General features: G+C 37.7%; 1 protein-coding gene across 3 annotated transcripts; it reads left to right on the top strand.

Moving 5' to 3' along the window:
* On the top strand, nt 1-26,445 carry TRMT11 (tRNA methyltransferase 11 homolog). 3 transcript variants are annotated; one of them, XR_004158922.1, is made up of 12 exons: nt 1-98; nt 750-823; nt 1,959-2,040; nt 2,132-2,224; nt 3,701-3,835; nt 4,503-4,659; nt 8,464-8,544; nt 10,473-10,637; nt 12,075-12,147; nt 12,841-12,992; nt 17,206-17,326; nt 24,024-24,158. XR_004158922.1 is itself a non-coding variant. In XM_031552494.1 (12 exons), exons 2-12 carry the CDS (start codon nt 786-788, stop codon nt 24,153-24,155), a joined length of 1,209 nt encoding a protein of 402 aa, XP_031408354.1. In that variant the 5' UTR covers nt 1-98; nt 750-785; the 3' UTR covers nt 24,156-26,445. The 3 variants fall into 3 exon arrangements, 2 of the variants coding, with proteins under 2 accessions (XP_031408354.1, XP_019468521.1); XM_031552494.1 differs by having other exon boundaries at nt 12,841-12,972; nt 24,024-26,445; XM_019612976.2 differs by lacking the exon at nt 1-98 and having other exon boundaries at nt 750-830; nt 12,841-12,972; nt 24,024-26,445.
* The last annotated feature ends 381 nt before the right edge of the window (nt 26,446-26,826 follow it).

The following is a 26,826-nucleotide window of genomic DNA, read 5'->3' as shown; positions in this document are numbered from 1 at the left end:
CCTAAAACCTGACCTTTATATTTTCTCTTTAGGAAATAGCATCTTTGCTCTCGCTTTGTGGTGGGCAGTTTAGCAGTCAGCAGGAAGTCCGTGTAAATGTAAGTGAGCATCAGATATTTTCTTAAAGTGTACGTGCAAATACGCTGTCCATGGTATTTTTATTGGAAGAGGGTGACTGAAGTTTATTAGGAAAATAAGGTATCTTCCAAAAATGAATAGTTTTCAATTTCAGTTAAGATTTTTAATTCAGAAAAAGCTGCACAAAATGCACATTGGCATGTCTTCTATATAAGAAGAAATTGTGCCATCTACTGGAAGGCTTGTTTTTTTTCAGAATAACTGAACAATGGAAAAGTCCAGTAGCTATGTGAATTTAATGTTTACCTCCAGTTCTGTTAAACAGTGTATCCAAAACAGTGAAGCCAGGAGATACATATTTCTAGTTTCAATGCTTAGTCAGCAAACATTGCTTAGATTTTAGCTGTGTGTAACAAAGTATTCTAATTCTTTAGAATCTGAATAACCTAGAAAAAGGTAATACACAGTTTTCCTTAAAATTAAATGTTTTATCCTTGTATTCTCTGTACAGTTTACATTTTCTTTCTTTCTTTTTTCTTTTTTTCTTTCTTTTCTTCTTTTTTTCTTTAGAATGCATATTCTGTTTTCATAGTGCAGAATTGTTTGATGGTGTAATTCCTGTAACATCCTCCATCTAGGTGTTTGCATCTCTTGTCTTCTTTTCATTTCAGTCTCCATTTTGGATTCTCAATATTCCTTCAGAAGAGATGGCAAGGGGGCTGATGAAACGGACAGTATGTGCAAAGTAAGAGGTGAAAAATCTTGAAAATGATGATGTAGACTGTGAAAATTTGTATCAGTATATGGTGATAACTATTGATTTTGTATGGAGAAATCTCCCCTATGAGGAAAGGCTGGGTGACCGGAGTCTGTTCAGCACTGAAAAAAGAAGACTGAGAGGGGATCTTATTAATGTATATAAATATTTTAAGTGTGGAAGTCAAAGGAACATTGTCAACCTCTTTTCAGCAGTCTGTGGTGACAGGACAAGAGGAAACAGCCATAAACTGGAGCACAGGAAGTTCCACACCAGTACGTGAAGGAACTTCCTCACAGTGAGGGTTATGGAGTACTGGAAGAGGCTGCCCAGGGAGGTTGTGGATTCTCCTTCTCTGTGCAGCCTGCTGTAAGGGGCCTGCTTTGCAGGATAACTGGACCCGATCTCTAGAGGTTGCTTCCAACCCCTACAATTCTGTGATTGTGTGATTATAATGAAGAGTCACTGCTTACCTCTAGAAATTGGGACTGATTATGTAGCATGTTTGTTCTCTTTACTTAGTGTATGATCAGCATCATGTCCTGAAACACAGATCTTCACTGCAGAGCCAGTGCTCATCTCATAGTGCTGCTGACTTCTTAGTTGACTTGAATACTGTTTAGTTAGTGGCTTAATTTAAAATATAAATGGAATTAAAGATGAGAACAGTGATAGATTAAAAATTGAAAATCAAATTTAGAAGGGAGCGGTATGATACATATTTCTTGTGTCACCCTCCTACAGCTTGTATGTGAGCCTTCAGCCCAGCTGCTCCTACAAAACTCCAGAGCAAAGGAGTATGCCAGAGATTGGTTGTTTCTGCTGCTTTTGACCCTTTTTGACGGATCTGAATAACACATTTTCCCATGAGTTGGGAGACATGACTCAGAAACATAGCACAGGACAAGAAAGTCCATGCTTACAAAACGGTTCTTTGTGACAGTATGTTTCCAATGGGTAGAACAAAACTTAAGCATACTCTAAGACTTAAGTAACGTCCTTTATTATCCCATGAAGCATAAGTATGCTGGCCAAGAAGGACTGCTGGGAAAGGATAAGTGTCTCTAAGACATCTTACAGCCTCCCCATCTTGCTGCACTCTAAAAATATTGGTGTTTTTCAGGTCTATATTTGAGCTGTGGGGTCATGGCAGATCTGCAGGGGAACTCTATGCATCCTTGAAGAACTATCCAATGGACAAGATGGTATGCATGTAAAGAATTTGGAAACCATGTTTCTTTCATCACAGTGATTAATGCTGCAGCTGTATGAATGACAGTCGTTGCCTTTTTTCAGCTTCCATATCTCCAGCCAGACTCGACGTACAAAATACATATTCATACATTTAATAAGACACTGACCCAAGCACAGAAGATAAAAAAAATAGATGTAAGTAGATGTTTGAGATCTTCAACCTTTATTTTTAATCTACTGATGTTGTTCTTATGCCATGTTATCAGTATTGTCTAAGATACATTGAAGTTTAGATTTTCTGAAGATTTTAAAGCAGCTAACAGCTTGTGTCTTGTCAACTCTAAATGGGATCTTTGTGTCTGACTTAACACTCCCATGAAATTCCTGACCTTGTGATTTTTTTTCCTAAGCAGGTCATGTTGATTTCACAGATGCTGATTTCATAGATGCAGAAATGTAGATGTATGGCCCAAAACTCTAAGATTTATATGGTAGAGCTAGGTGACAGTTTTAAGAAAATCCTTTACTTGATCTCAGTATTAGACTTCTATTGTTGTAGAATGTGGTACAAGCCAGTTCTGTGACTTTAGGTGCAAGCTGTGGATTGTTTGCCAGTTTTCTGTTCTGCCCAGTGAATGAATCTCAAACTCCCCTACCATATGCAGGGCCACCAACCTCCCCATTTAATACTAGACCAAGTTGCCCAGGGCCTTGAACACCTCTATGGACAGGGCATCTACAACCTCTCTGGGCAGCCTGTTGCAGCACCTCACCACTCTCTGTAAAGAACTTCCCCCTGACATCCAACCTAAATTTTCCCGTCCCTCAACTTAAAACCATTTCCCCTTGTCCTGCTGTTATCTGCCCTTTCAAAGAGTTAATTCCCCTCCTGTCTGTAGGCTCCCTTTAGGTACTGGAAGGCTGCAATGAGGTCACCCCACAGCCTTCTTTTCTCCAGGTTGAACAAGCCCAGCTCCCTCAGCCTGCCTTCACAGGGGAGGTGCTCCAGCCCCCTGATCATCTTCATCTCCCCTCTGGACCCTCTCCAACAGCTCCCTGTCTTTCTTGTACTGGGGGCTCCACTCCTGGACACAGTACTCCAGATGGGGTCTCACAAGAGCAGAGTAGAGGGGGACAATCACCTCCCTGTCCCTGCTGGCCACCCCTCTTCTGATGGAGCCCAGGTTATCGTTGGCTTTCTGAGCTGCAAGAGCACACTGTTGGCTCATGTTAAATTTTTTATCCATCAAGACCCCCAGGTCCTTCTCTGCAGGGCTGCTCTCAATTTGAATTGGTATAGTTGCACGTAATTGAAATTTTATATCTTACTGTCTGTCAGAAGTATTGTTTTCATGACTTGCAGATTGCATAATTAGTGTGCACAGTTTTTTTCCTCTAAAGTTGCGCCTTCTTCAGTTAATAACAAATCTCATGCTTCTAATTTTTATTCCTCACTCATTTGAGCCATCTGTGTTCACGAAAAAAGGCATTTTAGAAATCCAGGGGAATGTCAGAATGTATTTTTAGTAATAACCTGTTATTTCTCACAGATGGAATTGCAGAGTGTCTTTTGGTTTGGTGGCTGTATTTTTTCTCGTTGGTTTGTGGGGTTTTTTTTTTGTAGGGTACGTATTTCAAAAAATTGACTCTTTTTCTTTCTTTATCACCGAGGCTCTTGAATTTCTGCCATTCAATGGAAAGGTAAATCTCAAGAATCCAGAACACATCTTCTGGATTTTGGAAGATTATGGAACAGACCCTAACAATGTCCCAGAAGAACCCTGTGATCTGTATTTTGGTAGATGGGTGCGTAAGTACAGTTACTTCTTTTTAGGACTTCTCTCTTCAGGAAAGTGTCTTTCAGTTTGAAATGGAGAAGTTGTATTGAGCCTTAATGGAAGCAGAATTGTATTGGAAGAGCTTTTGAACATGTTCTGTTCCAGACCACTTTGGTCATCTTCAATGTATTTTGGAAGAGTGATGGAAAAAATGTTAGTGTTTGGGCTTTGTTTTTCCAGTGAATTCTTATCTGTCAATGCTATCCTCAATTTAGATTTTGAGTATGACAGAAAAGCCAGTGGAACTTTTATGTGCCATTTGGCTATGTGCATACACTTGTTAACATGTCCTTCTTATTATTTGGGAATTCTTTTAACTCTAAATTGCCAGGAATTGTTACTTTGATACCTAGAATAGTAGCAAAGTTGCTCTATTTCTTATCCCTTTAAGAAGAAATTTCACTCTAAACTGTTTACATGCTTTTGATCTCTATCTTGAAGTATTTATCAGTTATTGCATCAAGATTTCTATTACTTGGAAAGAAATCACTCATACTTGCAGAAGGCAGAAAGCAGACTGATGTGTTATAAAACGAGTAGTTCACTGTTTGTTGCATAGTGTTACTTAAGCAAATCTATGAGTCTTCTTATCTCTTGTATCTGAGAACTGACAGCGATTTCAATTCTTTCAACAGATTGCAGATGGCCAAAGAGAACTTATTGAGTCCTACAGTGTCAAAAAGAGACACTTTATTGGAAATACAAGCATGGATGCCTGTCTGTCATTCATCATGGCAAACCATGGGAGAGTAAAACCCAATGATATTGTATATGATCCATTTGTTGGAACAGGTACGTTTGTTTATTTTTCTACTGGAAGAAAAAAAACGGAGGGTTTGTGTTACTGCTTGCACTGCACTTATACTTGATACAGCAGCCTCAAGTGCCTGACTGAGATTGGAGATCTACAGCAAAATGATTGTTGTAAAATGAATCTTGAAAGGGATTTAGGGAGAAGGAAGCCAACTTCAGCAGATTTAAACAGACTTCTCAGAAGTGTAAAATAATACTATCTTAACTAGGGTGTTTCTTTTTTTTTTTTTCCTGAACGTAACATGTGTATTATGGACTGCTTAAAATCCAAAGTAACTAAGAACTGAACCTTGCTTTCATCTACTTTCAAAATGTTATGAGCAGCATTTTTGGAGGCATCTATTTAGAGTAGTCTTGGAGACACTTCTGAGCACGTAACACCATGTAGTGGTCATTGGGTCATAGCCCTCAATAGCGATCGATTCCTTGTACTGTTACATCTTCTCTTTAGGACAGCATAGTGCATACCACGTGTTCTCCCCAACTGAGAATTTTCTTGGTTAAACCAGGAGGGGGAGCTTTTATTCCACATAAGAAAGTGCACGGTGTAGTAGTACCTCTCGTCTAAGGGAAACTGCTATTTTGTAATTGAAATAGAAGATCAGTGGTACTAGATTGTGGGCAGCAAGCAAGTAAAAATGCTTACATTAGTGAGAGAATGAAGAGAATTCACTGCACAAATCATTACAAAGAGATAGGAAGTGTGAAGGCAACAATACAGCATCACTAGTAGAACAAATTTTTATTAGCATATGGCTTCTCTGTACCGTAGAAAATACATCCAGAATGTTGTATTTTCAGAAACACAAGACTTTAGTAAACTATATGTTTTTGTCTTTAATATTTGTGCTTGTATAAGACTTGATTTTTTGCATGCATAATTATTTCTTATGAAATTTACTCATCTTCCTTGTGCTCGTGTATAGGTTGTAGTCTTTGAAAGGTTGAGAAAATTCCTATAGTTCACCCCTGAGCAGTTTGTTTCACTTTGTTGTCAGTTTTGTTTCTTTACTCACTAAACCAAAGTCACCAAAAAAAAATCTCAGAGCATTCATTCTCTTGGAAGTGACAAAAAAGGGTAAAGTTAGAGGAAAAAAAAATCACATAGAAATGGTGAAGCTATAAAAATTAAAGATAAGAGTTAAGACTTAAATGATTCAGTCCAAAAATATAACATACATGATATTCTCTGTGAATTGCCCAATATTTGAATTACAAATTTTATATTCTTATTGCAGTAGGCACTTGTAATGTATGACCTTGTGATTAATGTACATAGGAACACTGGAGATGTTGGGTAATGCTATATCTGTTGGTAAGCTTTATTTATGACCAAACAGTGGCTTTTCCTTTGCACCTACTCTTGGTGAGTAAGACTCAGGAATTGCAGTAGTCTCTTCTGGCCTTTATAGGATTATCACTGGAATATAGGGAGATATTTGTGAGTGATGCAGTGAATGTGAGCTGATGAGTTTGGAAGGAGTATATCTTCAGGACTTGAGGAGTGCTTTGAAAAACATGTAATTCAGATTTCTTTCATGGTGCAACTTCAACACCTACCTTGATTTCATCCCAGTTTTTTAATGCTGAAAAGATAAATATTACGGAATATTACCAACCTTGCAAAATGGTGCTTGATTGTTGGAAGCAAACTGCTTTTGCTGAATGAACCAAATCACAAGTCTTCCAAATTAGCGTAATAGTGGACAAATTCCATTTGTCTGTGGAAGATAAAGTGCTTAGAATTGTGCTGCTTTTATTCCTTTTTTTTTTTTTTTTTCCCCTTAGTGAAGCAGAATTGAAATGATAGATTTCCAGAATGTAAGTTCCATAAACTTTTCAGATATATTTTTTTCTCAGTGTTGGGCAAAATGAAACCTCAAGGAAAAGACAGTCTTTTTATCTGAATACTTTATATTGTCCTCCTAGACAGTTGTTAACTCACTAAGCTTATTGCTTGTACCTTTGGAAGATGTTTGTCCCTTGTTTTCCTTTGCCAATTCATAATGCTGTATAATTGCAAGAGACTGCAAGAATTGCCAGTTTGATATTGTGGGGGACAGTGATATGCCCAGACCTTCATCTAATGCTCAGAAGGTAGGAAAAATAGACACTGCAATGGAAGGCCTATTGCCACTGTCATTCCGTTAATAGTCATCACTGGATGCAGTGATTTTCTGTTTAATCCTTTATATACATCTATCTAATATAGGGTAGGTCAAAGGGCAGACCATATAGACCGTTTAAATATCTGTGCACCTTCTTTGTAAACATAATTTAGCTAGTACTGGCTGTGATCTAAAAGCTCTAAGTTCATACTTTCCTTTTTTTTTTTCTTTTTTTTTCTTTTTTTTTCTTTTTTTTTCCTGTGATTAAAAATAATCTTAGATGGGCGAAGTACTTTCTTCTTACTTTTTTTGTAGGACTGGGTGGTATGCCCTACTTGGGGTCAGGGATAGCTAAATTTGTCTTGACCCCCTGGAGGTACTGCCCATCTGTTCTGAGCGATTACAGCCGAGGGGAATGGGTGACTCTTATGGGGTGAGTAACCTTACTTTTCCCTGATCCATTTCACAAGAAAAAGCAGATTTTTATTATTTTTTTTCTCCCTCACCTTCAGTTTTGGTAGAGTTTATTAGCATATAATATTTTCTAGAATTTTCTAGTGCCCCGGAATGGGACCTTCAACCTGCACATACAAAACGTGTTCAAGAATTTGTGTGTGCTGAGCAATTGGCACGGGGCAGTGTAGCTGCCTGAGATGCTCCTTTTCAGGTTGCCAGTGAATACAAGGGTTGGTATCATCCACACAGGTAGTTTGTGCGTTTCTGGTGCTGGTGGCCTCTTGTTTTGCAGAAGTTGTCCCCCTCGTTTTAGTGGAACTGTTTCTACCTATCAGCAGTTGACATCAATAAGGTGGATTTTAGCAGCTGGGTTCTTGGTTACTGTTCAGTTTTAAACTGTCCTGTTAGCTCTATACTTCCTGATTAACAACACAAGCCTTTGATAATCTTCTGCCATCCTTCCCTTTTTCACTTGGAAGCTGGTAAAATACTTTTTTTAGCTTTTTTTTTTTTTTTAATTAGAAATGCAGATCCCAATAGTGGTGGTAAACTAAATTAGATTCATTGTTAGATAAGTAAGCTAGTAAATGTATTTTTTTTTCTGTATTTACTGCTGCTATTTACTCAATGTATCTGCTTATAATTCTCAATTAGTAAAGGAATTAAGAAAACTTTTTTGATATTGACATTTACAGCAGAGATAATTATATTTATGAGGTTCTTGACCATTGCTACCTCTTGAAGAATGGCCACATACACAGCAAGTTTAATTTTTGGTGTGATGAAGGTGACTGACTTTGAGATTAGACACTGTTTGGTAATAATTCCTCCACTGTTTGTTAGAAGTACTTGTAGAATAGGAATAATAATTTTGATTCCTGAATGATCAAAGGGTCTCACTGCTTTGAAATACAGAGAATTACAAACTCCTGGGAAAAGTCTCCAGTGATGAGTGGCGTAGCAAGATGAGGAAGATCAGTGACAACAGACGAGGAACTTGGTGTTATTTTCTGTGATTATAGTTGTGCAGTGATTCTAAGTGGATTGTAGCTTTCATTCTTTTTATTTCTCTATTTCTTTCATTATTTTATTGTTATTCATTGGGTTTGAGGCTAGTGTACTACTTGTTCAGGCTCCTGAAGTTCCCTTGGAAAAAATCGTAACACAGGTAACATTAATGACAGTAATTCATAATTTTCCCCTTTTCTCCCATTCACAGGTGGCCTCCTTATCTCCTCAGCACACTTTGGAGCATATGTCTGTGGTACTGATATAGATTACAACACAATCCATGGATTAGGTGCGTTACATATTTCTAAGCCATTGAAATCTTAGTCCTTGAAATTTATAAATACTGATGTTAGAAGATAATTTTAAATCAATGTTCATCTTCACAGGATCATAGAATCACACCAAGGTTGGAAAAGACCTGCAAGATCATCAGTCCAACCATCCACTTACCACCGATATTTCCCCAATAAACCACGTCCCTTTGTACAGCATCTAAATATTTCTTGAACACTTTCAGGGATGGTGACTCTATCACCTCAGTGGGCAGCCCATTCTAGCACCTAGCCACTCTCAGAGAAGAAATTTTTTGATAGGATCATAGAATCCTTAGAGCTGGAAGGGACCTCTAAAAGTCATCCTATCCAACTCCCTGCGATGAACAGGGACATGCACAGGTAGACCAGGTTGCCCAGGGCCTGATCCAGCCTCACCTTGAAAGTCTCTAGGAATGAGGCATCAACCATATCTCTGGGCAATCCATTCCAGTGCCTCATCACCCTCACTTGTAAAAGACTTTTTCCTTCTATCCAGCCTAAATTTATCCTCTTTAAGCTTGAAGCCATTTCCCCTTGTCCTGTTGCCACAGACTCTGCTGAAGAGTCTGTCCCCTTCTTTCCTACAGCCTCCCTTTAAATACTGAAAGGCAGCTATCGGGTCTCCCCAAAGCCTTCTCTTCTCCAGGCCGAGAAGCCCCCGCTCTCTCAGCCTGTCCTTGCAGGAGAGGTGTTCCATCCCTTGGATCATTTTTGTGGTCCTCCTCTCGACGTGCTCCAACAGGTCTGTGTCTCTCCTGTACTGAGAACTCCACATCTGGATGCAATACTCCAGGTGAGGCCTCACCAGAGCAGAGTAGAGGAACAGGATCACCTCCCTCAACCTGCTGGCCACACTTGTTTTGTTGCAGCCCAGAGCATGGTTGGGTTTTTGGGCTGCGGGGGCACATTGCTGGCTCTTGTTCAGCTTCCCCTCCGTAAGTACCCTCAGGTCTTGTTCAGCAGGGCTGCACTCTATGCTTTCATCTTCCAGCTTGTATTGGTAATGTGAGTTGCAACGACTCGGGTGCAAGACCTTGCAATTGGAGGGTTTGAGCCTCACTTCATTTTTCAGAAATTCATTTTTTGTCTTAGCTTCCTGCCCCCTTCGTCCTTATTTTATAGGAACGTCTGATTGAAAAACACAAAACCATACTTCCTATCAGGAAACTTTAAATCAAGGTTTTAATTTTAGATTATTTCAGACTGGAATCATAAGTTTTCCTGAACAGATCAGAAATGTCTCATTCAGAAGCAATTATAAATACATATTGTTACATTCCACATCAGTCCTCTGCTATGTATAACCATGATTTATAGTACTGTTGTCTTTTATGGACCTAGATGCATTTTTCTTACTGGAGGATGTATAAGATTTGGCTTAAAAGTGAGAGTTTTGACTGTTGGTTCCCCAGATGAAGCATTTGGTCATGCTTGTTTTTATTGACTGTTTTGTCTGTGTCCTAGATAAGCTATCCTGATAATTTTTAAACAGGAAATATTTAATAAAAGGAATAATGAAAACCAAAACAGAGTTCGAAATAGTAATGACAACCACTGTGTGCTTTCTTATTGCTCATTACCAAACCCAGCAAGTCTAGTCCCATTTTTACTTCTCTGAAAAAGTTCAGTGGAAATCGTTGGATTTACTACATAGGATGGATAGTGATATTCCAAAATTAACATCTTTAAAAGTTAAGTATTTCTCATGTATTTTCATTGTGCCTTTTTACTTAGGAAGTTTAACCCAAATAGTTGTGATGTTGAGTAGAGGAAGGTAGGAGGTTTTTTAGGTTTTTTAATGGCTTAATTCCTTTCCTCTAAAAATAAATAGTAGGCAATATGAAAGGCTATCCAATGAAATAGTTCATTGTTGAGAATGTGTGTTCTTTCTTTTCTCTCTAAGGCAAGGCAAGCAGGAAAAACCAGAAATGGAGAGGGCCAGATGAAAATATCAGAGCTAATCTCCGACAGTATGGTTTAGAAAAATACTACCTCGATGCACTGGTTTCTGATTCTTCAAGACCAATATGGCGAAAGGGAACATTGTTTGATGCAATCATTACAGACCGTAAGTTTGTTAATGCTTTTTTGTTGCCTGATGACAGTGACTGAAATACTGTTGCCTAGATTGTAGAATCATAGAATATCCCAAGTTGGAAGGGACCCACAAGGATCAGATGCGTTGTTCTGTATTGATTTTGCATCTTGACAAGTGTTCATGTCTGCAGTTTCCACGTTGCAGAAGATGACCGTTGAGGATCTGCATTGTGTCATCTCTGCATTTATTTTAAGGATAGCTGTAAATGTGTAACAAAGCTGGAGATAATGCTGTCTTCTATGAAGAGAATGTTATGATTGACAGTTAAGACCAATATGGCTGAAGATCATCCTCTGAAGAAGGTTCATTCAGTAAAAGCATAACTTTACTGGTGTACGGAAGCTTCCTGCCAGAATGGTCCATGTTGCTGTTAGCACTCAGCCTGCAACATGTGAGTCTGCTGTGCAGCTCTGATGGACTTCTACAGGCATGTTTTAAGTGCTTCTTGGAATGCTTCCAAAGAGAGATTTAAATGCATTTATAGTACACTTATATACTAGAAACAGTAGGGATTTGTAAAGATCCCCCACTCTTTTAGAAGCTTGTGCATTTAACACCATTTGTCACACCTGAGAGAAGTAGAGGCTAAGGGAATAAACAGAAGTACTTGATACAGTGATTTCTGATCTCTGGTAACGGTTCATAACCTGACACATTGATATTAATTGGGAATGGAGAGACTGACTTTTCTTTGTGTTGCCCAGGGTTATTTAGCCTATTTGAAAATGAGACCATGTAGAATATTAGCATTGCATAGAACTGAGTTTTTAAATTGTGTTGAAACTTCTGCATTTATGAAATGGCAATGCTAGTGCTTCCGTGCTGAAATGAGTTTTACAAGAACACATGTACTGAGCATGCAGTAAGCATGTTATACTATTAGAAATTTGCAGAAATATATGAGAAAAGCCAACTCTGCCTCTGCCTGTCTGCATGAGAATTACCATTTGCATACTGTGTAAGCAAGAAATTCCTATATATACAATTTCATTTTATGTTGTATATATTTTATACATACAATTTCATTAGCTAAGCTTGATAGCAGAGGTGTTTGTCAAACAAAAGAAGATGGGATTATTTGCCATGCATTGGAAATGTAGGGAATATATATATATATATTTAATTAACAGGATGGAAAAGCATTCTCCTCTGTATTGTAGCTAATGTTGAGTGTGCTAGAAACCTCTTACAGCTGAAGGCTTTCTTTGAAACAGTTTTAAAGTAATTCTTTACACACTGAAGAAATTGTGCTTACGAACTTTCTTTGTAAGAGTTAGAGGGTTTTTTCCCTAAACTTTGTGTAAACCACAGACTATGCACTGTTGTATATGTATAACATAACTGTATATTGTTATTTGGACAAAGAGTGAATTTCCTATCTCCACATTATCTGTTTGCTTTTAACAGCTCCATATGGTATCAGAGAAGCTACTCGCAGAACAGGCTCACAAAAGGAATCAGTTAAATCATCTGAGAGAAGGTAAATAAGCTGTCTTCTCTGACGTAGAATATCAAAGTCTTAATAGGAAGGCAGTCACAGTTTCACAATCTTTATTTTTTCTTGGTTGTCTTTCAGCTCTGTAACAAATCTTAATAACTAAGGAAGAAAAGACCCTTTTGCTCTTTTTGCAAGAGTAATATGTCTAATACATCTGTAGTCTTCTTGGTTTTGTTCTACCTCCTTACAACTTGCACACAGGATTTTACATCCTGTATCTAATCTCAGCAAACCACTATTACCTTGTGTTTCCTATCCTCTAAAAGTTCTCTTCAATCCCTGCAAGCTGCAGAATCAATTTAAAATGCAATGCCTCTATTTTAACTCAACCATAGCTCTTGGTTTTCCACTGCTCCTTTTTTCTTCACAGATCACATGTGGCTTCTGCACGTGCATAGCCTTCCTTGTCTTCTGCCTTTTGCTCTAAACTGCCCTTAGGAAAGATGCTGTGCCAAAATAGCTTTTTCCAATGCACATGTGATTCTTTAATTTTTCAGGGGTAGGTGGTAGTCTAACATCCTAGTATGGGAATTTGGCAAATCATATAGTAGAAACTGCATACTGGAATTGGCCTAGGGTACTTTTTGCAAATTTCAAATAGTGCTTTTTTTTTTTAATTTAGAAATATGATTTTTACCTGTGCTTTTATGCTTACACTTGCAATTTTTTGTTTAGCACAGAAAATCACATCATCATATCATCCAGCTATCATCTGAGTGACATCTTTTTTGACCTATTGAAGTTTGCAGCAGAATATCTGGTGATGGGAGGAAGATTAGTTTACTGGCTGCCGATATACAGGCCTGAGTATGTATGCTTGATTTCTGGTATGTACTATGTCAGAGTAGATGGTGAATCCTGGCCATGAATATTTGGGCATAGTACAGCTGAAACCTTCTTAGTGCTAGCGTTGAAAAGTATTGCTCATACTTCATATGGTTAAAACTTTGAAATAAGGTTTTTGAGTGGAGAGAATTCCTGCCTGTAACTGAAAAGAAAAAGCCATCACATCTCCTTGTAAATGCATGTCCAAAGGATTGAGATTTAAGTTTAGATAATGAGACTTTTGATGTGCAGATAGATTCCTAAGATAGTAGTAGAAAGGCTCTTATTAATATATATTTCTATTAGAGTAGTTGATGGAGGTGCATGACAGAGTCCTGTCAGAGAACATTCCTGGCTGCTTGGAGTTTGGCACTACTAACTTAGCTTTCTTCTCAGAAATCAAAAGTCAGTTGACAGGAGATGGCAGTGAGAGGCAAGAAGTGTAGGAAAACAGCAATGCTAAGGACGAGAGAGGCCAGCAGAGACTGCGAGATGCTGTCTGCATCTGCAGCCTGGAGCAATGACTAAGTTTAAGAGAAGAGATGTCTGTTTGCATAGTTTAGTTTATCTCCTAAATAAGTTTTGTTGTTATTTATTTTTCCTCAAAACTGTTTTGTAGTAAAGGAGAGAGTCACTGTGTGGTTGCTGTTTGTGAGTATCTCCCAAATACAGATGTGCTCTGAAGGTAGCTTCTACAGTGTCTTGTATTTTTATGTATAGGCAAGGTATACTGATAAATGAATTAACTGCAGTCCCTGATTTCACCACGCACAAACCTTGTGACCTACGTACAGTTATCCTGTGTACAATTATCACATGCTCTTTCAAAAATTTGGAAATCAAAAGGAGCCAGTTTGTTACATCAGATGCCTGCACACTCTTCAGTAACAAAGCACTTAGTAGATTATATGTGGGTTGTTGTTATTTTAAATGATATAATTGGTATTTTAGGCTTTTTGCATACTTTTTTTTTCACACTGAATCACAGAATTTCAGGGGCTGGAAGGAACCTCTGGATTCCAACCTACTGCTAAGGCAGGTCACGCAGGTAGGCATCAAGTTGAGTCTTGCATATCTCTGGAGAAAGAGAACCTGCAATCTCCCTGGGCAGCCTGTTCCAGTGCTCCATCATGCTGACAGTAAAGAAGTTCTTTTACATGTTTGTATGGAACTTCCTGTGTTCCAGTGTATGTCTGTTGCCCCTTGATCTGTTGATCTGTTGCTGCTCCTTGTTATATTGGTGCACATCACTGAGAAGAGTCTGCCCTCATCGACTTGACTCCCCCACTTCAGATACTTATAAACAGTTACAAAATCCCCTCTCAGCTTTCTCCTCTCCAGACTGAGGAGTCCCAGGTCTCTCGGCCTTTTCTTCATAATGGGAGATGTTCCAGGCCCTTCATGTAAGACTGTTCACAGGCAAAACAAGGAATACCATTAACAGTATTGTAAATTACTGTTCCAAATGTCTGTCTATACATGCTTAACCCTTGCAGAACTCACTAGTACACAGGGGCTAAGTTTTCCATGTCAATAAACTCTGTTTCGAATTACTGTACTTGTGTTTGTCAAAATAACTGAATTTTTTGTCAACTCATTGAACATTAGTGAAAGCATACTTCCTCTGCGTGTGGGATAAAATGTTTAGCTGTTGGTAACTATCAGCTATGCATTCTCATTCTACTTTTGTTGCTGCTTTTGGGAGGTCAGCTCTCTCAAACTCTAGTTGGATTGCCTCTTAACAAGTAAATTTATACGTAGTGTTATTAATTTATGCACTGAAGCTTGAAATAGCTAAGTCACTTTATTAGCACAGAATATTTCTATGGTCTCTTTATTTTTCGGCTAGGAGGATGAACATGAGAGAAGATTTTATGTAGGGGAAAAATAGGAGTTTGTCTGCTGATATGTTGTGCTATCAAATATGTCCAGGCAGCACCTGCCATCAGGCTTCTGCATTATTTGAGATCCCTGTGTATTGCCTTAAATTGAAAACAAAACTAGGCTAAAATTGATGTCTGTTAAAAGCACTGCTACTGTATTTCTCAGATCATGTTCTGAATTTTACCTAAGATTGCAGAAAGATATATAAATACATATGTGAATTATTGCTAACAGACAAGGATTTTTAACAAAGCGATAATGATCTCTCATTCTGCAAGATAGCATCTCACACCAAAGTTTACTTTCTTTCTGACACTGAAATCATTGTTGAGTCTGAATTCCCTTAATTCCTTTGCAGTCAGGCTTTTATATGCTTAAAAAGAGAGACTTCAGGGACATTGTGGCAGTGTGCCTACTTTACCAAGAGTGAGAGGCTGCTTGGTGTACTGCATGCATCAAAAGTCTTTGGGAATAAAAACAAAGCATTTGAGAATTCATTTGGTTCTCCCTTGTCAAAGGCATGTTCTTACTTCACTTAGCAGAAGTTGTGACTTGATTTCAGACACGAGAAGGAACTGAAAGGCTGTTTTGTCTATCTAGAAGATTTGGAATGATGCAGAGATGTAAATAAATAAAAAACAAATGCTACTGCGAGTTTGTAATATTGTTTTATTTGTTTAATGGCTTACTGTTATCTTTAGATTGATAAATATCAAGGCTTCACTCAGTACCCAGAGGGATCCTTTTGTGGATTCTTTGTTTTTGAAGTTGCAAGGCTACTAACATTTCAGAAGTAGTATTTTTATTCTCTAAAGTGAAAACTTTGTGGCAGAGTTTTGTGAAGGATGACTTTTCTTTTTTTTCCTGCAAATACTGCATGAGCAGCTGAGCCTCTGAAATTAGTGTTAATTAGTAGTGAAACAGGAGGTTGTATGAAACTTATTCTACCAAATCCTGAGTGAGCATAGGGAAAACTCATTTGAAAAAATGAGTTTCTTTTCTTCTTCCAGCTACCCTTAGTGAACTCAAAACTATGGCTTAGAAAAGTTTGCATCACCTCCCTCTCTTGTTAATAGGTTTGGATTAGTGGAATTTGATTTTTGTACTTGCTTATGTTCTTCAGTCTGGTCTCCTGAATGCCTTTCTAGGTTGTGTGTCTAAATAGCTTTGCTGGTCCATCATTTGGTGACATGCCTACTGTCACAGGCCTGTGCCATATATACGTAACAAGTTATTATCAGTTGTATTGGATTTGACTCCCCTTTCTCCTAGAACATTAAATCTACTTTGTGAAACACAGAAAATTCACATCTTTACAGGAAAAATGAGAAGTTCCTCTATTGTATCTTTTAAGTTCCAATGTGAAAATTGTTCAGTTCTTTTTTTGGTTTTTGATGCCTGGCTTCTGGTGAATCCCAGCCACAGGCAAATCATGAGAGCAGGCATTTTATGAAATCATAGTCACTGACAATACTGCATATGAAGCCTAAATGAATGAATGATTTGTATTGCAATATATAGAAACAGTATCTGATCTCATTTATCTTGTGAGCTAGATTAATACTTTACTATTAAGTTTAATTTTAAATTCCTCCTTCAGCATTTGGAGAAACAGAAATAGGGAAATTTCCTATTTCCAAGGGAAAATAGTATGCTTCTGAGATGCAAGGCATTTTAAACATGGTAACTACTTGATTCTGTAGGAAGGTCTTAATTGCAAACCATGTTACAGGCATCTGATGTTAAAAGATTATTTATTTTTTCTATGTAGAAAAATCTTCTGTCACTTGTCAAAGTAATTACTATATGATAGATTTGCAACACCAACTTCTGAACTCAGGAATGGTACTTTCACAGGAGCTGCTTTACTAAGATTTGGAATTTGAGTACAGTGGTCTCCTTGTAGGAAGTTAGTGTTATGTCTTGCTGCAGCTTAATGTATGTTGGCTGTATATCTTTTGTTTTTCTTTGCTTGTAAATCACAGCTCCTGATTGGAGAAGTTATTACTCCTGGTTGGCTGAGATGTTTTCCACTTGAAATGATACAGGCATGCATGCATACATTAGCATAGCATAAATAGATGAAGAAAATGTGGGTGAGACCCCTTTCCAGTAACATTTTCACTTATTCTATATGTTTAATGTGGAAAAAAAGATTGGAATATATGATGGATAAACTCAGCAACTATACCTGAACTTCGGGTCACTTGAAAGAAAGTTGTCATACGCTTTTAATTGTAATCTGTTTTGTGAAAAATCTGTGTGAATTTTGTTTCAGATGCAAGTGTTTCAGTTCATGAGCTTACAACTCTGAATGTTTATTTCTTCCAGATATACAGAAGAGATCATTCCCCGCCACCCGTGCCTGAAACTTATTAGCAACTGTGAACAGATGCTTTCCAGCCACACATCAAGGCGCCTGATAACCATGGAAAAGGTGAAGGAATTCAAGGTAAGCTTGAATTCTTGATTATATTGTGTAAAATGGTAGCTGCTGCACTCATGAAAGGTTTGTACAGTGCAGCATTTGATCTTCACATAGTTCTCTCACACTTGAGTCTTTTATGATGACGGAAGTAAAATTGCCACACATTTCTTCAAAGTAAATTGGGTAGTGATTTAATGGAGTGTTCTGGTTTTGCTGTTTTGCTTTTTCTCCTCATCTTCTGATCAACTCTTATTCCTCAGCAAATCCCTTTAACTGTGTGAAAGTGATCTTTGAAACAGTGCTTGCTTATGGAAATTGCATATGCTTTTCTTGGAAAATGGAACTCTTGAGTCAAAACCATGGAGATGCTGAGATGCCTAAATGCCTGTTTTCTGAAACGTAATTTGGTGCCCAAGAAATGTTAAACTCCAAATACTGTGTGGATCTGATGGTACAAATAAACCATATTCAAGTGTTACTCCATTTTTAGCGTGGTACTTCTGATCTTTAAATCCATGAGAGGCTAGGAGGAATATAGCTTTTGGAAGTAATGATGTTTCTATGACATGAGTACAATGAAGGAAAGAGTTTTGCTTTAAATTTACTGTGGGAGAGGACAAATCAAGTTCCTTTCTGGAGACATCAGGATAGTAAACAAAGCATTCAAGTCTCCATTCTCTTGTTGCTGCTTCTCTCACCTATGCTGTTAAAAAGATGCTACAGCAAGGGGAAGCAAATTGTTAATGAAAACACATGCAAAAGGTGAGCATTCCTTTTCTGTTGGAAGAGTTGTTTAAAATGACAGGAGATACGGATGGACTGCTGTGTTTGCATGGTGCTCACACTAATAACACAGCAGGATTTCAGTACTGCATTTTTGATGCTAATGATGGCTGAAATTTTCAAGCAACGACTGACTTTTTGTAAAACACCGTACGTGGGATTCAGAACCCAAGTTGCCAACTTTGTCAGTAGCAAACCACGAGGGCAAATTACCAACCTTTTTGACATGTACGTCTTGGGATGTCCGTGGAGGTATTCTGCAGAAGTTTTACTACATGGCAGCAGGTATGTGGCTGCCAGTGCTGTAGGGTAAGATGTTCTGATTTAAAGAGTATGTTTGCCCTCCTGCGAATAGACTGTCATTATTTGTTATTCTAGTTTTGTGCATCACGTATTCTTCAGTACGTGCTTTGACACGTTCTCACCTGGAAACACTTAGCTTTGAGCACCTGACACTACTTGGCAGACTTACTGCCTAGATAAAACTGTGCAGTGCTTTTGCTGTGGACTCCAGATGTCTTTTATGTAGCTTAAAGATACTAAGGCTCATGCACTGTTTCTAATAATGTAGAACTTGTATAAACAACGGGGTATGTACTGACTGTTTTGCAAGTGTCTGCTTGTTTAACAATCTTGATGTTTGGCATCTACCTTCCAAAGATCTCCCCGCTCCGTTTTCCCTTACCTGACATGCTTCATATTCCCATGGCCCTCCAGAACGTGTATTTTTGTCTTTACATCTCAAAAAGCCTTTTGAGTTGGATACTTCTGACTCACCAGATATGATCATAAAATCTATGATTTGGAGCTTTGGCTCCAGTTTTTCTAAATTTTTATGAATAGGCAGGCATTTACATCTCCAGAAAACTACCATTTTCTTTACTAAGCTGATTTGTAACAGGAACTCACAGATTTCATTTAGTTCAGCTTAGTGTAATGCTTACAACTGACTAAGATTTTATACGTGATGTAGTGTTATACAATCCTTCAGTTTCCTCACTGTTTGTCACCAACAGTGACTTGCAAATTTCACAGCAAATTCAATTCCATTATTAACACTCTTAACTGAAATAAAATTTTCTAGTTGATATTTGAGTGGAGAGGACCGTGCGAGTTTAACATCACTGAACTATGGAAAGAGGTATTTTTGAGAGTAAAGACACAAGTTCCATTTTCCAAGACTGAAAGCAGTCATGTAAGAACTGAAATACAGTGATAATGTAAGGCTGAGAAGCTGTTGGTTGAGTAGATGAGTGATGTAATGTCTTTTGACTGTATCGAGTAGTCCAGTTTTCTGCTTTAGGCCAGAGAGGGTTTAACCAGTTCTTTCAGACTGAATCAAGTGAAAATGTTTTCTACTGTGCTGGTTTATTTTTTCAAGAACCTTTTAATGCAAGTCTGGAAGATCTCAGTCTGTGCTAATAAGTAGTTATTTATTTTAATTTCAATCTCTTTTTGGTAGGTTAATCAGTGGCAAAGTTGGAGTATAACAGCTTTCAGCATTAATACCACAAGGGTTCTTTGGGATCTGAATCTAGTGATGAGCCGTCTCAGGAGGGATGAACTTAGTAACAGCATTCAATTAGGATGTTCCCTTTCTTTACAACAGTGGTCTAGCTTTTTCTTGTGCATTTCTCCCTAACGCTTGTTTCAGCCACTGTAGAATTCCATGCACTTGTTTCATTCCTTATTTGGCTGTCTTACAGAAGCAGACTAGCTATTTGGCTGATAAAATCTACCTAGCTCTAAAGTTTCTCATTAGGGCTTCTCAAAAAAACAACAACAACAACAACGAACAAACAAAAAAATGCTGAAGGAGAGCTCTACAATTAGTGAGGGGTAAGACAGTCACCTAGAAATTTTAGGGAGAGATGATACAGAAAACTTGATTGAAGGTTGAATTCTGAGTGTAAGACTGCCCGTGCAGAGGCTCTGGAGCACTGGGTTTATAAATTCACAGTGCTGAATGGGTCCAGGATTTCCATGTCACTTAGTCACTCTGGAGTTTTTACTGGTGTGGAATTTTTCCTACTCCATTTAGCAGTGTTTGTTCCTGGATGTGACCCTGTTGTTCCTGATCTGGAAAGTGCTTATTGTTGTTTATAGCTGTATAACATCAGTACAGGTGGTTTCTATAGCTACTGTTCAGCACCAGATGTACAGTGGCAGGAAGCTGTGATAAGGCTAGGAAGATCTATTAAACAAGAACTGCATGTGAGTAAATACTTACAGCCCTAAGGCTGAACTGAGGCATGCCAGATTCATAAAAACTTGTAAACTTACACATAATATCTACCGAGACTTAAAGAAAAGCAAAAACTTCTTGTTATCTTTAAGGTCCTTCTTCTTTCTTCCATCACTTCCATTATTTATCAGAGACACAACACCTTTTTAGTGTTATCTTTGGAACAATTAAGTGGTAAGCTGAAAACTCAAGTTAGGTAAAAGCAGTTTGGTAGCATCCACTTTGACAAGAGCTTTGTTGGCTTTCAGTTGTCACAGAACTCATAAAATGTTTCAGAGCAGAAGTTTTATGTAATAACTGCTGTTTACAATTAGTCTGCCATTTTGAGAACTTAAATTATTCAAAGTGAGAGCTAAAGAGAATACTTAAAAAAAAAAAAAAAAAAAGACTAGTGGTAAATGAACATTTTTAGTTCTGACTTCTGTAAATAAAGGAAGAAGTCTACGTCTTCATGGTAGGACCATGGGGGAGGAGTTGCTTATTGCCAACTAGGCTGATCATTGCTGATCAGTCTTGGCACATGGTCTAAGGAAACATTTTCTTGGGAAGTCTCAGTATTTTGTGCCAAAGAACCAACTATAAACTTTATGCCTTGAAAACTACATACATTTGTTTGAGAGGGAATCAAAAACTAGTCAACCCTAGATGCAGGTTTATAAGTATCACTACTGATTCTTCCAGTGAGTCATGTTAAGAGGAGGAGAAGGACTGCCTAAATGAAAACACTGGTTCAACTCCATTCTCTGAATTCAGACATGTATATTAACTGGACTGGACGTTAATACACGTGAGGGAAAGCATGGTCAGTAACTGAAACAGTTCCTGTGATTTGATTCATTCATTACTGTTTCCTGTCCACGATCCCAAAGTTGACTTCTCTTACTGCAAAATATTCCTGTGAGAAATTTGGAGTGCATGTTCTGCCTGCTAATGCTACTCAAAATGGAGGCCAACTGAAAGGAGCTGGTGCTTAATGCCTAGGCAAATTCCAAACCAAATAGTCAGAGTTGTTTCATGAAGGTGATTTTTTTGGCACGGTCTCATCCCTGTAAAGATAAATGCAGTCTATTCCTAGTGCTCAGATAGTACCCATTCAGCTACCTTTATAGAATTTGTTTAAAAATTGTCTCTGAAATTGAAGAATTTCTTTTATTTGATCAGTTCTCATATTCCTTGTAAAACTATTTTAGTTAGTACATGTCAATAATGAGTGGCATCTCCGGATAAATTTAGTGTTTCTTATCTTCTTTCCCTTTTTTAAGAAGCCATTCCTAATTTGTTATTTAAAGCCATTAACATTTTTATTGGACAGTTATGTCTGCATAGGGAAGAGGTAGAGAATGGTAACTCTTAAGCTGGAATAATGATGGCATGGGCCAGGAGTTTTCTTTGTTAGCCATCCCAGGAAATCAGTGCCTGACTGCAGATCTCTCATCTATCAAGCAGTGATCTGCATAGCTTTTGATGAGGCCTGGATTTACCAAAAAGATTCTTCTGTGGTGTGAAGTACCATAGATGGACTTTAGTCCATCTGATGAATACAGATGCTTTTCTTACAGCTCTGTTTAACTTGAAGTTTCTTCCCTTTCATACCATATCCCTATTTGCCCTTACCAGTTTGAAATTAGTGGGAGGTAGTTCTGTTCTTCCTTCCTCCCTTCAACCCTAGTCAGCATTTTGTTACTTAAGGAATCCAGATGAATGGTGTACAGATGTGTGACCTCTTAGAGGTTATAGGGATTAATTTTTATGTTAAAATACTTTTGACACCTATATCATTATCCTTCAGGGTCAGATATCCATTTCTGTGAATACAAGTGAATTAAGTAAAATCATCATTAAAACACTTCCCAAAGGTATAAGAATATATTACCTGCTTAGGTCAAAGAAGGATTTACTGACCTGCAAATTCAGTGGAAGAACAAGTGTACTTTTCCTCAGAGTGGTACAGCATAAGAGAGCTGGGCAGACTGTGAAGGGACTTAAGTCCTCCTTGTTTCCTGTCTCTCAATAATATACAGATATATTTCTCATGGACATGTTAAGAGGCTTTGTCTCACCTCACAGAGGTGACAGAAAACTGTTAGTACTGTGTCTACAGTGGGCTTACTGAGATCATTTTCTCGTGCTATTTTCTTGCATCACAGTATTTAAAAAGAACAGAGAGGCTGCTCACGGTGTCTGTGCTTTGTGTGTTAGGTATGCACATGGCACTTAATTTTCAGCAAGTTAATACAAGCCTTTGGCATGCTAATGGTATCTGCTAGGATAGAACCGCTTCATAGGAATTACTCAGTGTGTCCAGAAGAGGGCACTTGCACATGCACACAAACGTCTTGCTGTGTTGAAAAATCTTTGTCTTGCTCCTTTAGAACGTGTGTTAGGACATACAAAGTGGGACGTGGTGTTGATCTTGCTAGATAAAAGCCTAAAAGAGCTACAAAATAGCTGAAGGAGGAGGGGAGGGAGCGAGCGGTTGATGTCCACTAGAACTTAGTTCATCTAGCATTGTAATTTCAAATATGAATGAATAACCCCGAACTGTATATTAAAATAATGAACTGATTTATATGTTACTGCACTGCTTGAAAATATTATGTAAGCTGTGAAGGAGCATTAGAAAGAAACATTTAATAGAAGTTTAGTTCTGTTGTATGCTTGTTTTTATCTTCTCTTTGCACGGTTCAGTTGTACTTGTGAGGCTGTTCAGCTCAGTCCCATCCTGCCACTGAGTGTGAGGAACTGTAAACCATGAATGTTAAACTGTTTTTTAATTTGACATCAGCTTTTAGCGCTCAGATAAAAAGGTTGATGTATTATCTGTTAGAGTACTGTTAACTCAAATTGGTAAGTATCTTAATTGTACAAAGCCACAGCATGTAATGAACTCTACTATATAATCACTCATATAATGGGTCAGTTTTCTAAACTGTTTTATAGGCTGATGTCAAATAGATTTTATGTGCGGGGCTTCATTCTATCAGCTTTACTTTTCAGAAGTACATGAATAGTGCACACAAATAAAATCCTCTGATAGTACTTCAGTATCTGTGGGAACTCCTTTTAATCTTTTGTGTTCCTCTTATGCTCTGTTTGTATCTGCTTTCCACAAAATGAGTGATTGAATACTTCAGGTTATATTTTTTTCTGAAAACTAATCTTTGTATTTCCTTTGTAAAAGTCTGTGTGACATAGTACCTGTGTTCTCATTTCAACGTGCAAGGATTGAATTCTGGTGATAACTGCTGAGATACTTCCAGTGATTCAGCACAGTTCAAGCTTCTAATGTATGTTATTGACAGCTTGCATCAGATTGGTGTACAGAGTAGAAATTTGAATAATTACATTTAAAACAAATGAAGAAAAGCAACCCCATACAGCAAAACAAACAAAAAATTTGCTTACAGCTTGTATTTGATCAGTGTTGAATGAGAATCCACTGCATATATATTCTCATTTCTGTTAAAATGTCAAGGAGTTTGTAGTAGGATGTATGTGTTCTTGTTAATTCCAAAGAAAACTTCAGCAGTGTATTTTTGGAATTCTTTAACAATTTAAATGTTTGCCATTAAATTGTAAAAAATACTTTATTCTTGCTTGTAATAATCTGAAAAATTCTGGAGGAAAAACAGTGGCAATGCATGTTGAACTTAGTACCATAGAAATTAATGCTTACATTTTGATACCATACAGGATCAAGACCAGAATTCTTACTTGTTGGATGGTCAATACATGCCATACAAGGGACACAATTCTTTCCGTGAGAAGTATTTCAGTGGTGTGACAAAAAGAATTGCCAAGGAAGAAAAAGAAAACCAGAAGTAAAATATAATATAAACATATTAAAAAATGAGGAAGGAATGAAGATTGTGTTTCTTTGTAAAGACATCTGGATATGAACGTTCATTTGGATGCTTCAGAAAAATAAATACTGCTTTAATTTTAAAGCAAGATGGAGCCCACAACACAGGTTGAGAGCAGTTCTTTTTAATTACATTGTTTATAGCAGATTTTATTGTACAATGTTTCTGAGTTTTATTTAATTTATATTTGTGCTTTCAAGTCCTAATGATGATTGACTAAAACCATTATTATTGTTCTTTCACCATTAACATTTACAAAAAGTAGTAGTGTTATTTGGCTTCTTAAACTGTGAACATCTGGCCGTTTTAGAAACACGTGGTGATCAGGGATTGCTTAATTATGAAGATCAGTTTCATTTGGTTTGTTTTTTTCTCCTGTTGTTTTTTTTTTTGTTTGTTTTGTTTTTCTAAGTGGTATACAGTAAAACAGAAAAGTTTGTCATGAGATTTTATTTTTAATTGTTGTATGCAATAACTGCTCAGACTGCTCCAGCTGAGGACTGTAGTGTTTAAAACAAGCAAACAAAAAAACACTAACACAAAGAAACGAATGTGTGTGTGTACGCACATGCACGCGTCTCTGTGACCTGACAAACACTGGAGAGCCTGTTAAACCCTGTGAAGTTTGTCCACATCTGAAGCTCATCTGTGCTTTGGATTTGCTCTTGCATTCCTAAACCTTGACTCTTGGTCAAGCCAACTGTCTGCAATTTTTGGTTCAGAAATTGATAGTTAAAGCAGTAACAACAACAGCATAAAATCAGTAATGGTTCCCTAATGGTATTAAGCCTAATCAAATCTTTGAAATTGAAGCTGTATTTGTCAAAGGGAAAACTTTGCTGAATCCACACCGTGTCCATCATGAAAATACCTCATTTGAAAACCACTAAGCCCATTAATTCAGGATGTTAATGGCTCTTTTCATTTTGGTGGTCAAATATTCTTCAAGAGGGCGTTGGTGAACGGATCTGCTTGCTCCAACTTGCTTCTTAATTTGCTGCAAGCTATTGACTGTGGTCATTTTACAGTCTTTGTAGGTAATAATCTAGAGGCTCTCCAAAATCCCAGTCATACCTAGGCAAGTAGAAATCATTGTGCATTTGGTTGAGTTCATTAACTGGATTTACTCTTCTGTGTGTTGTGGTCCTCAGCTGCAGTAGGGAGAGCTCAAATATTCAGTGACAACTTTGTCTGACCTTCTGGATCTAATCTGTGGTGGTGTAGGTAGTTCTGAAATAGTGATTTATTTTCTCTGTTTACATTATAAATCACTTTGTTTTGAGACTCTTAATGTCAGCCGTATAATAGTTGTTCTGGGCTAAACTTGGAGGGAGATGAAAGCTCAGAAAATTTTCAAAAGCAGAACTTGAATTGATCACTTTCAAATATTACATGAAGAAATTACTGCTTCTGAAAAGCTGTCTTCATGTAACTTCTGACTTCAATTTTAGTATTACAATTTGACATTCAGTCTTTATTACTTTACAAATTAAAATTACTTTCTGTTCTTCATAGGCAAGGAATTTTTGTAGATGGATTTATTATGCATTTATAACTTCATTTTCTTAAAAGTTACTCTACATCGACGTGATCTAAATGGTTATACAAGATGTAAGGTAGTGGCAAATCTGGCTCTGTCTGTTTAAAGAGAATGATTTAGTTTATTTCTCCTCTTCTTGGTCCAATTTTCAGTCCATTCAGCGGTGGTATGGCCTCTGTTTAGCAGTTCATACATAACAGCTCTATGATTACAGAAGAATACCATTTTGAACAGAAACTATAAGTGTATTTGGGGTACTACATCAATGTACACTAATCAGAAAGTTTGGAATTGAAATCAGATGTTCAAGCTCTGCTGATCCCCAACATTAAAGCTATCATTTGGAAATATTTCTCATGTCTACATTTCTCCTTGTTTAATGTGCATACTGCAGACAATCGTATGTGCAGACGTGCAAAGCAGAGGCGTTTATAGCTATAGAGCTGGGACACAGCCCTCATGCTGTCTCTAGCGAAGGACTGACAAGTGGGTGAGTTATCCTTTCGACAGGATTTGGCCACCGATGGCCGCGGTTTCTGGCGCTTTCGTTCAATCTGGTTCCATTCAGTCTCTTTCTGTGAAGTTCCAGTTTCCTGTCCCTGGCAGGGAGGGTCAGTTCACAAGCCTGCGCTGAACTCATTCCGTTGTCATTCTCTCCTTTGGGGTGGTTTGTGCCATTTTCCAGTTTTGAAAAATAAACGTTATTTTTGGAGCGCTTTGTTGCACTGCAGTGAATTGGATGGAGGGAGGAGCTGAAGTCGGCTGCAAGGTCATACGGGCAGAGGCCCTCTCTTGCTGTAGGGAGCACTTTATTGAGTTAAGAAAGGGAACGAGTCCTCATCTTTTCATGGAATGCCTTTACTTGATGATTCAAACAGGTTTGACAGAAGGTCAAGGTTTAATGGGATCTTACAGGTAAGAAGGACCTAGAAATTCTGTTGAAATGAACAGAAGCATTGAAGAAAACAACTTCATTAACATATCTTTCAAGATTTAAAGAAAAAATAAGTAGTGAGTTCAACTCTCATTTAGTATTAGAGAACGTGGATGGAAACAAGACTTTGATATAAAAATGCTAACATTTATTTCTGCT

The sequence above is a fragment of the Meleagris gallopavo genome, chromosome 2 (assembly GCF_000146605.3).
Source record: "Meleagris gallopavo isolate NT-WF06-2002-E0010 breed Aviagen turkey brand Nicholas breeding stock chromosome 2, Turkey_5.1, whole genome shotgun sequence".
NCBI lineage: Eukaryota > Metazoa > Chordata > Aves > Galliformes > Phasianidae > Meleagris > Meleagris gallopavo.
This window is presented reverse-complemented; position numbering and strand designations above follow the sequence as displayed.

Excerpts from the sequence above, each read along its gene's own strand:
- TRMT11 (XM_031552494.1), top strand. The coding sequence starts at position 786 with ATGGCAAGGGGGCTGATGAAACGGACAGTATGTGCAAA. Across the intron at positions 8,545-10,472 it reads CAACACAATCCATGGATTAG|GCAAGGCAAGCAGGAAAAAC; the intron begins GTGCGTTACATA and ends TTTCTCTCTAAG. Across the intron at positions 10,638-12,074 it reads TGATGCAATCATTACAGACC|CTCCATATGGTATCAGAGAA; the intron begins GTAAGTTTGTTA and ends TGCTTTTAACAG.